This window comes from Excalfactoria chinensis, chromosome 1, assembly GCF_039878825.1.
Source record: "Excalfactoria chinensis isolate bCotChi1 chromosome 1, bCotChi1.hap2, whole genome shotgun sequence".
Taxonomy (NCBI): Eukaryota; Metazoa; Chordata; class Aves; order Galliformes; family Phasianidae; genus Excalfactoria; species Excalfactoria chinensis.
In genome coordinates, this window is record NC_092825.1 from 11,978,567 (window position 1) to 11,990,581 (window position 12,015).

Sequence of the window (12,015 nt, forward strand, 5' to 3'; positions counted from 1 at the left end):
TGTGAATGCCTCAGCTTCCATCCAGTCACTCAAATCCCCTACACAAAAAGTACTGAACAAAGGGATCCTCTGAACTGAATGAGAAGACCCCTCTGTGAGTAAAATACGGAAGAAAATCTTAAAAAAAAAAAATAAAAATCCTGGCTTTAAAAGTGTAAAGTTGTTATAATAAAGTCTTCCAGAAATATTTATCTAGGATAAAAGAAAAAACAAAACAAAGCAAAAAACACAACAGCAAAACGAGAAGTTCTTGAATCTTGCATATACTGCTCAGTTAGAGTATTTCAGCAGAGCAAATAAACATTTGGACTGCACTAAGCAAAAAGTACTTTAGATTATCACACATTTGATAAATTCTTCAGTGCAAATCTGAATTTCATATTCATGCAAAATCTCCAGCCAAACTTCAATTAGAAGCTACCATGCATCTCTTTCATAATCCCAGGGAAAACTGCAGCTGAAGCAACTTTCTTCTGTATTGTACATCCGAGTTTATTTTGGTTGGACTCTGGCAAATTATGACTGAAGTTTTTTAAAGAGTTCATTACATCTTTGCCTTCGTAAGCAAATATTTTGACAGAGCTGCCTGAATGATTGAATTATAACTACAGTGCATTCACCAGTCCCTCTGATACCACTTATTACATCTCCAGTGATAAATTTAAGTAGGTAGTTAACAAGGAAGTGTCTTAATCAAGACCTTTATTACGCAATCTAGTAAAGTTTCATTTTTACAGAGAAAATAATGAGTCTTTTTATATGTGCTGAGCAAGCAGATGGAATATTTCAACAGATTCACAATTCACATAGAAATTAAAAAATTAAGCTTAATCTTTCTAAAAAATAAGACTTGCAGAATAAAACAGCTCTTAGTTGTTGGTTTTTTACTCTATACCTCATTAACACTTATATTCTTCTTCTTAACAGCTATTGCTGTCAGTATTTATTGATTCAATCTTCCGATAATTACCTCATCTTTTCAGCACATCACAGGATGTCAAGGTGACTACGATGCCATGCAACTGGAGTATGACTCTAATGTCACAACATATTTGTGTCAGTTTTTTGTCCAGACACAAGCATATAACAAATATCAGTGTTAGAAAAGCAAAAAGCTGACTTTATGCATAAACTGCTACTTTTAAAAGATTAATTATTTCCAGTAATGCAAGCAAAGTAGCATTGCCAAGTAATTATTTAATCAGTTTTAAATAAAGTAGAATGCAACTAGAGTGCTTAGTCTATGTGTTCCCAAAACACCACAAGATCTTTCAATACTCAGCTATTTGACTTGGTATGATTAGAAAAAAGAACAAACCATCCTCAAACACCTGCAAAACATCTTTACCTTCCCACAGTGAGGACCAATGATATATTCGTGTATTGCCCCTATTTCTCCTAATATTTGTTTTCTGCAGGCATTCAACAGCTTAGGGTTGGGTTTATGAGGAAGAATGCTTTGGTTATAGCCTGCCCTAGATTTTAATAACTGCCTTATCTGTCCTAATGGGGGCAGGATTACAGTATGTTGATTTGCTTGACAAACATTTCTTAAAACCTCTTCAGAAGAACCCCCTGGGGTCTGCTTGCTGCAAAGCTTTCTCCCATTTCAAGCAGTGACGAGTTCCTGAGATCAACAGATGCCCTACAAGCCACGCTGGACCAACAGTGGTGACTATTTCTCTTGCTTTCTGCAAAGACTCCTTGCTTCTGTTTTCTATCTCTTTTCTATTGCCTGACTTCCCTCCCCCATCTCCCTAAGCAACTAGGATTTGTAATAAACTGGTCGGGGTGACATTTGACCCACTGTGTCTTACCTTGCCATCAGGTACACATATATTAAAAGAACCTCCTCTCCCTCCCATAAACTGGACTGAGACAAACATCTTAAAGTTATTAAGTTAAATATCATCATTTCTTTTTACAAGCAAAAGTCAGTGTTCATATGAGAGGAGTCTAAGAGTTCATTGAAGTATTTAAAAGCAATCAGTAGGTAAACTAACAAAATGTGAACATGTTTTGTTAAAAAAACAAAACAAAACAACAACAACAAAAAAGGTTATTTTTTCTTTCTCCATCTAATAACCTTACAAAATAAGGTGCCTGGATTGACACAGGAATGATTTTGTTTAGTAAAATCCAGCTGAACACAACTGAAGAACAGCCCTGTCTCAAGGAGCAAGGATTTCATTCCAGGGCCTGCACTTTTTCTTCCAGGTGATTTTGTAGCAAGGACAACTGGACTGAACTCAGTGTAGAACCAACTCAGACTCTTGCAAGGTGATGTTTAAGGTCTTGTTATGTTGTGGGACAAGCTATGAGTGACCTTGTGCTGACGTTCTTCAGTGCCAATGCAAAGGTATAATGTTTTGCCTCATGTGCAAGTTCATAAATGACACAGAACCTGTAGGACTGCCTAATGTGCCAAAGTTGTGCTGCCATCCAGAGGGATCTCAGCAGGCAGGAGACACCACAAGGCTGATGCAGCCTTGGAAGTTCAGTAAGGAGAAACACAGAGTCCAATGAAGGACCATGAAGATGAAGGAATTGGAGCACCTCTTCTGGGAGGAAGGCTAAGAGAGCAGAGTCGGTTCAGCCTGGAGAAGGGAAGGCACAGGGGAATCCCCTGCACAACCTGAAGGGAGGGTGCAAGGAGGACAGAGCCAGGCCTCTTCCAGTGGTTCCCAGTGACAGGACAAGAGGTGATAAACATAAACTAGAACATGAATGTTCCATCTGAACACCAGGAAGCACCGCCGTGCTGTGCAGTGGCAGATCACTGGAACAGCTGTCTGGAGACTGTGGGGCTCCTCCATTGAGATCTCCAGAAGCTGCCTGGCTGCGGTACTGCATACCCTGCTGGAGCAGAATTGAGCCAGATGGACCCTGAGCTTCCTGCCAGTATCAGGCAATCCATGATTCTCCATGATTCTGACAATACCCTCCTCTCTCTAAAGTCAACACTACCAGCAACAGCTGAGTGGGAGCAGCACATGATCTGAGAGGCAGCCCTGCTCCCATGCCTACTTCAGCAGCAAGGGCTGAGTAGTTTACTTAATATACTTCAGCACCTAATAAAAATACAGCTGTACCAATCATTGCCTGAGGTTAATAATTCCCTTTTATTAGTTTATTCTTAAAATTAGGTTACTCTTTTTACAAGACCTGGAGCAGATTTTTATTGTGAACTATCTGTGGAAAGACACAAACAGTTATCAGTCATAATCAACAAGAAAAGATAAGAAAACCACAAAAACATTTGCTACAATAGGTGATCATCAGGAGCTTTGCACAGGACTCTTAAAATCCATTTTCCTGTAAGCCTCATCAACTCCACTTCCAAAGAAAACATGTTGGCAGCTATGGGGAAAGCATACTGATGACAACATTTGTTTGCCATAATATGCCAGAAATTAGTTTACAAACTTGTCTTCAGAATTACAGAAATAACCATTTCCCAATATCATTTCACATTTACAAGAGGCTTCAATGCATCTTAATTGATGAAGTCCAAGAACCCCATAATTTCAGCTTGAATACGTGATCACTTCCCAATAGACACAAAATACTGGGAAAATAATAGTCCTGGCACAACAGGGGAGTCAGGAGAGGGGACTCTGGCTGATTGTAGCAACACAATGCATGACAGCCAGGCATCACAGAAAGGGGCATGGGACAAGAAATAACACAGACAAGGCATGTGAGCAGGGTGATGCTCATGCAGCCACAGGAACATTTGCTTGATATATTCTTGAGGCATTCTCACACACAATGCTGTTTTAAGATGGCCCTAAATTTCTAGATGATAGCCTTTTCCCCCTACTTTATTATAGATGCTTCTCTGTTATTAAGAATTGCCACGGAACTCCAACCTATCAGTCCAGCTGAACATAGCTCTCAAAGCAATGAAAATGTATTTTAGATTGCCATGTGCACTTACAGGCTCAAGCTAGACCAGAAGTGCCTTATTTCTGAGGTCACCCATGAAAGCAGGCAAGCTGATTTGATGTCTGAGATTCAGAGGCCTGAATGTTACCTACACTGAGGGTTAGGTGAGGTTTAAGTGTTGGTCTCCTCAGCTTTACTTTTAAGCACAGGTCTCCTCAGCTTTACTTTTATCCCATTCCAGGAACTCTGAACATCTTTCACCTTCACAAAATTTTCTCATGCAGTCACTACCCCAGCCTTTCTCATTTGTCTGGTGCCAAGTTTGACATGTAAGACATGTAAGGGCTGATAATGCAGAAATTAACCGGGCCTTGTCATCACACAAATTGCTGTGCAGCATGGGAGATCTCCAAAAGACAGACCACAGCTCTCTTAAGATACTGAAATTGCAGGATACTGAAAGCCTTAATCATTGCTATTAACTTAATGGAGATAAAGCCACAAGCGGCATCATATGTGCAGTTGTTTGTTTAAAATATATATATGTGTATATATATATATAGAGAGAGAGAGAGAGAGAGAGAGAGAAATTCAGAATGTGGTGACTCACAGCCTTCAAAATGCAGCAGTTGAAGATGGTACATGATGTTAGGATGAAATAAGGAGAAAGAATTACATATGGAAAAATGTGTGCATGAGTGTATACTTATTTAAAAAAATATATTTTATGTTATTAACAAGACCTAAAATTTGTACACCCTGAAAAGCATTAGTTACAATTTTCAATGGGTATTATAATAGATAAAAATCCCCAACCTGACAGATTATTTTTAAGGCAATCCATACTTTACCACAATCAGAATCCTCTTAGGGATGTGGGGCAGCCCAAAAACTGATTACTTTCACAAAGTTCTATGTTGGTTTTTTACCTCTTGCATTTTATTAAAAACTAAAATGCAGTAAAAAAAAAAATCCATTAAAATTCAATGATCCTCTGAATTCTTCCCTTACAATTTTCCAGCCACCTCAGGGGAGACAAACAGATGTATATAAGACCTGAAAAGCCATTACTGCTGAGTAAATGTACTTGCTGAAATTGGACCAGCCTCAACATATCAATTAGCAATTTACTTTTGGTAATGTAAAACTGTCTTTAAAGGCATTTTCTTATTTAAAAAGTACAGATGCCCATTTAAAAGCAGTACTGGGCTGTAAAATTTCCCTCTGCCTCCATTGCAGTGTTCGCCTGTCTCCCTATTTGCAAGCATTAAGTGGTGCTTGTAGTATTAAATCCCACCTGCAATCACAAATATAAACAGTGTTACATGTATCATCACATTTTATATAGGCTCATTCTCCTTTTCTAGCTTGGCCACTTTGACCATGTCACTGCTAATAAGAGCGGCAGGTATATTTGTGAGGTTAAAAGCTTGAATTATTTTACTGTCATCTTCATAATGCTCCAAGGATGCTTGAAATAAATCACGGAGCAGACACCATAATTTAATTCTATGTATGTTAAATTGCAGAATAACTCAGGGCTTCTCAGCCGATTAGGTAAATTGGATTTTGATGTCCAAGAGGCATGGCTGAGCTACTGCTTCCATGGCAGGGAATTGGCAAGTACAAGAGTGCTTACAGAAATGGATGACTGTGCTCAGGTGATAGAACTGGGTGGCACTAAACCCATACTAGGACAATTTAAGCATTTTCTGCAGAAACTGCCTTTCTGGCTATCCTGATCCTCCACCCATGGGGTATTTCTGCCTCATGTAGGGAATCTTCCTCTTCAACAGGTGGACACTTCCTTGTCAGGTGAGCAGCAATGACTGCTTTTACCATGGCAACATGATGAGTTAATAAAGCTGAAACTTTTTTAATTTTTTTTTTTTTGGCCATAAATACATTTAAAGAGTAATTAAATATCTCGCTAGACAAACTCTGAAAGTTTCATTATGGCTTTGCTACATACTCTTGGCAGAGGGGAGTACCACGAAATTAAACTGAAACGTAAACTTTCTTGACCAATGTCAGCTTGGCACTAACTCACTATTTAATTGACTGTTAACAAATTCTCCAAGATATGACTACTATACAGATATTTTATCTCCCTGTTAATTGGTAATTATGCATTGGCAAGGAAAACAGTGTTTCTTTCCAATTATTCCAGAACTCAGTGATTATTTAAACTTTGCTAATTAGCAGCAGAGGGCTGGTACAACTTCTGGGCAAATTGTATTTGATAATCCCTATTAAAATATACATGGCAGTAGTTGACTTGTAACAAACTGGAAAGAAAAAGTGGCAGTTCAAAGGGTATTAGATACAGCACAAGGCAAATCAGGGCCTATTAAAACTTCCCCAACTGTTCTAATGAGAATGCCAAGGGTCATTTCTTCCTAGTTTACCATCTGTTTGGTTTCTGGCAAGTATCTCCGGTGTGAAGGGAGGGTCTGGGAGCCCATTTGGCTTGTCGCAAAGTAAACCAGGGATCCACAGCAATTTCAGCAAGTTACAGAAGTGCACTTCAAGAGCAGTTGTATATATGTAACTGAAAACTTTTTCTTAAGAACTGGTATTTGCTGATTATTCCTTACTTTTTAAAGCTGTGGATAAGCAAAGAGAGGCAAAGACTGAGCAGGAGTGAGCAGCTTGGTAGGCTCACCTAACAAGAAAAACCCAACAGTTGGTCTTTTTCTCTCTCAAATGTTAGCAGGGGCTATTTTCTTTTATCTGTCAAAATCTGAAAGCAAAACATTACCCCAGACCCAACAGTGTGTGAGCATAAACTGATGCCAAAAACAAGCCACCAGAGGCTCAAAACCATGTAACCAGTGCAGGAGCAGAGGGAGAGCATGGGCACCTCTGACACATTCAGTGCTTGCTCTGGACCCATATACCACTGGCACAGCCACAGCACATCCCAATGCTTTCTTGGAGACAGCGGTGCAAGTGCCCTTCAGCCACCCAGGCACCCTGTTGCCTTTCTTTCTCCAGGGATAAAATTGGCAACACTGCTGATGACTCCCACCTGCAGTAAATCTGCTCTAAGTCTGCATGTGTCATGTGAACCAAATCACAGAGATTCTTCAGCAAAATATTTTAAAGGGCTTTTGGTTTTGGTCTGCAATGCAACCATGTACACAACCAAAATACCAGTCAGAAGACTGCCTTAATCCTGTCAAAAGGCAACAGAATAATTTAGAAGAAAAAGAGCATAAGATAGAATGTAACGGCAAGAAATTATTTCTGGTGATTGTTCTTCCCATGCATTCTTCTAGGAAATTTATTGCTCAACATACTTTAAGGAATATTTGTAACTCTTTTAAATTATAACAAAACAAGAAAAACAATTCCAGAGACTCAAGGTATTACTTACAGAATTTGTGATGAACTTCATAATACAGAAGCATGGAATTGCAAAACAGGAAAAAATACAGTATAATCTTTTAAAGAATAATCTTTCATATGCTGTTTTTTGTTTGTTTCCTAGCACACAGAATTCTCTTGTTCAGGCCCTAAAATGTTTCCAGATAACATCACTCTCATAGACTCTTATGAAATCGCCTGAAGAATTAACAAAGCCTAAGATCCATCAGAAGTTTAAGATCTTGGTTTAGATAGGAGACATCTGTTTTAAAACGTAGTAACTTACAAATGGTGTAAACTTATGCAGAAAATAAGCCCAAATCTTTCTGTTAGCCAATTAGGTCTGTGGCAACACTTTCCAGAGCAGGGAGAGCTGTGAATCCACTGTCTCTACCACAAATCACAGAACCTGCATATGGTCTAAAGGCCCTTTTAAATTTAGCTTAAAAGGTTACAGTATATATGACTGCTATTATAAAATTACTTGTTTATTCTACACTTACTAAAATGTAAACATCAGTGTAATAATTAATTATGATTTCACATAAAATTAGATTTATATTTTGGCTTAACTACACAGGCTTCTATTTTCTGTAACAAGGACAGATTTGGGTTCTCAGCTGAGGGATTATGCTGTAATCTTCTCCCTTAGTAGAAGAAATGATGCTTTGCTCTTTGCCTTAAAGTGCACATAGTTTTGGAGGAACCCAGCTGCATTCTTGCACTTATCCAGGCTAGATCCCTCTACTGATCCTTAGCACCACTGAGCTTTAATCTCATTTGCAAGCCATCATTCTGCATTTGGAGCTTTTCAACATGTTTTTAATTGCTGCTCTTTCCTACTTTTTTATAATATTTTTGCAAGAAGTCCGGCAGTGACCATATGGACATCCCAGCCATGTGGGAGAGTAGCACTGGTGGGCTGGTAAGTCCCCAGTGCAGCTACTACACATCCCATGCAGTAGAAAGGAGGCAAAACAGCAGCAAGGGCCCTCAGACTCAAAAGAAGTGTGCACAGGAGTGGAGAGTTCCTCCAAAACGTCTCAGGGAAAGCTGGCATGTGAATGATGTTGAGGATATCAGCGATGATTTGGCTTAAAAAAGATGGAGATAATGAGCAGGAATTAAGCCTTAAGGGCAGAACTTGAGGACATGGCAATGAGCCCCTGATACACACCCCACTGATCAGGACATGAGAGTGGAAATGATACCAGAGAGATGTCATTTTGGATATTTATTTTATCAAAGGGGTCATACATAGATAGAAATACTGTTCGTAGAAGTTAGATTTAAGAATCATTTCTTTGCTAAATATCATCACATCTTGGCTGGTGAGACTTCCGGTATGTATTTATGCTTTATCCTGGTTCCACTTTTAGCTTTACAATTTTAATTTTTACCTTTGTCTGAACTCAGATAACGGTTTAGCTCGGGACAAAAGATGAATACTTAAGACAACTTCTAAGTTCCATCCCCCAAAAGCTGACTCACTTCCCCCTAGAAAAGTTGTTAGAAAGTTTCCCAAATAAATATATCAGGAAGTTCCATGTTAGTATCATCCTCCAGAGGAAGCCAAGAACTATTTCTTTGACTACATAATATTTAATGAAAAAGAAAAAAATTCCTAACCTTTATAATTAAACCTTCTGGTATTAACATTTTATCATTTTTCTTCAAAGATTCTTGATGTGTTTAACTAACTGTGTTAACTGAGAGTGATTGTGTCTCCATTAAGTGTATTCCTAAATAAGGTAATTAAAAGATAATTGTAGCTACTTAAGGGAGAAAAGGACAGATCTGTGTATGTTGGGAAGACTTCATAGAGTGGAGGAAGACTGGAATGTGATGATAATCTCATGTGACCTCCTGAGTAATGTGGACAGGAGCATTCCAGTGCTATTTTTTTGCAATGGAGAAAAAATTTTCTTCCTTACACTGTAAGCAGCTACTATCAACCCAATTTCAGAATATTGCCATCCTCGTACTTTTAAAGGCCTATCTTAGTCCCCCCTCCCTCCCCCCCTACTCTATGCTCAGCCACATAAATCTTTCACTTCTGATTTCTGAATCTTACACAGTTATCAGCTTTAAAAAAAAAAATAAATCATTTTCAGCAAGCTGAATCTAACCTGAACATCATGACCACTTGATGGAAAGGAGGAGCTGCTTCTTTGCTAATTAGAAATGATGACACAACAGATGGATCTAGGCTTTCTTAAAAAAGTACTTTATGTTTGTGTCAGAAAATGAAACAATGCCATTCCTACCTATTAGTGTATTAAACTACTCATTACATATAGTGGAAACTACTCTCTCTTTCTACTGCAAATTGTAGCTTTTAAAATATTGTAAACTTTTGAACTACCAGACTATTTTAAATGCAGATCATATGTGCTTTGAAGAGGCCAGCCTTCTCAGCTCTCACTGCAGAGTGTAGTTTTCCATGCTGGGAGCCATCAGTACATCATGCATCGTACATGCATAGAAATTTAAATTCAAAAGCTGTTGCCATCTTCCCTTCACTGTTTATTTCTTACTGTGGCTTCAAAGACACACACAAGAGCATAAGCTCTTCTGAAACCTTCAGACCATTTTTTTTTTCAATATATATGTAAAGATAGGAGCTAGTGAAAAAAAAACAAAAAAACAACTGAGATTTTTATTTAAAATATTGCATTTGCCAGGGCAGAGCTCTTCTCAGGCTATTCCTCACAGTTTTAAATAATGTGCTGCTTGCAACATGAGCTCACTTACATCACACTATTTCATTTACAACGAAGTATACATCTGATATATGACACTCAGGCCCTAGAAAGTTTTATATGAATTGTTGCAAAGAAAATTACAATGAAGGATTATCACTACTGGGTATCATTAAGTATCATCTAGACAAGAAGACCAAAGTGGAAGGTGAAAACATACAGAATAGATCTATTGGTGTTGCGTTCCTCCTTCAGCACAGATGATAACAGCTCTGTGGGGCTAATAAAAACTACTACCAAATAACAACCTGTCTACAGAATATATAGTGGCAAATAACTTGCAGAAATTCAAAAGAGAGTTTTCAAAGCAGTTGTCCCTAATGCAGCTGGCCTGGCTTCTGCCACTGAACAGAACTTGAAGTGTACAATTGTACCGTAAAAAATCCTTCCTACCTCTTGTACTATAACTGTTTTTCCCCACACAGAAAATATTTGGTTGTACAAAATACATTGGTCAGTATCCTGGTTTTAAGGAAGATGCTATTGTTAAGTAAGTGAGTGGAAAAAGTAGATTGACATTAAGCTGAATCGGTTTTGCTGTTCAATAGTTAGACAATTGGAGGTAAATGTTTAAGTTTATACCAAACGTCACTCCATTTAGAAATGACTGTTCAGCACACAACAGCTGCTGAAATTTTTTCTCTTAAAATTATCATAATTTGGTCAGTACCAGAGTTGACCAAAGATGGAGAAAGTAGAGAAAGAAATACAAGCAAAAACTCTTAAAAGCCAACTTGGACCCTTATCTCACTGGCTATATCTGGCTTCCATGTATTCTTGATTACCGAGTCTAAATTAACTTGTGTCAGTAATTGTGTTGTTATTGGTAAACTCTGGATGATCAAGTATTCATTAGCTTTGGCTGCAGATCATGAATTACTTCAGACTTACCAAATCCAAATGCACTGGAACCACCAACGCTCTGGGAAGCCTGAACACTGGTAGAGGTGTAAAGCCCAGTCACCAGTAAGCCATCAAAGAAGGTACTTGTCGAAATAGTCACTGGAACGAGAGAAATAAAATACGTGTAATTATTTACAAGTACTATTTTAAATCTTACTGTGAGGAGACTCTTGTCATTGAATTAGATACCGGCTACACTTTTTGAACAGCAAATTTGCCTATTTCTCTCAATACTTATGACACTTCAGTGACTTTAAATTGGCTTTCCCATGTAATTTTCCCAAACAACTTGCTCAGCATTCAAGCTGTGAGTACCACATTTCAGTGCGCACTTTTGCAACTTCCTCGGGGTTTACTTAAAGAAAATTGACTGTTTTAGAGGTAAACGACAGGCGTTTATTGGTGCTTGAGTCAGCTTCTGTTCCTAAATGAATCATAAGTCATGTACCAGTAATCATCTACAGCAGGAATCAGGCACAAATTGAGCATTACAACAGCATCTGAATATCTGAAGGGTGGTGGTGGCCATCTCTGTCGGGGAAGCTCCCTTTGCTAGAAGCAAAAACTACAATACAAGCTAAATATAACATATAGACTAATTGCACAATAAGTTAGTAAAACATCATTGTAACATATGGATTATAAGCAATTGTCAAGACGTTAAAATATAGTAAAAGCAATTAAATTGATTGGCTTGTTACTGATATTGTTATCAAACATATTATGAGATTGAACGCATAAGTTATTTGAGAAGCTGAGTCATTATAAATTATATGCATTTAAATAACATGAATGTATTTCAAAGAAATTTTTATATAGTAACAGTAATAATCCAAATAACATCTACAAGCAACAACAGATATTACTTGTTAAAACTGACAGTGCTTGCAATACCTATTTATTTCTTGTAAACACTAATTCTCATGCTTTTATCTCACTGTCTTTCATATCATACAGCTGTACACATACCACCAGCCTCAGCAGTTCCATCCTGGAAATATCTGAATTATTAAGCGATGGATGATATAAAGGCAATATTCTCTATGGCCAGAATGACTTCTCTGATTTCCCCCAGCAGCACACAACTTTTTTC

At 38.0% G+C, this 12,015-nt stretch overlaps 1 protein-coding gene across 2 annotated transcripts in view; it reads right to left on the reverse strand.

Moving 5' to 3' along the window:
- The window catches only part of RELN (reelin), a 261,236-nt gene that overhangs the window by 207,878 nt on the left and 41,343 nt on the right, over nucleotides 1-12,015 (reverse strand). For both annotated transcript variants that reach the window (XM_072326651.1, XM_072326652.1), the window contains exon 2: nucleotides 10,911-11,021. In XM_072326651.1, coding sequence (XP_072182752.1) covers nucleotides 10,911-11,021 — 111 coding nt within the window. The remainder of the gene's footprint in view (nucleotides 1-10,910; nucleotides 11,022-12,015) is intronic.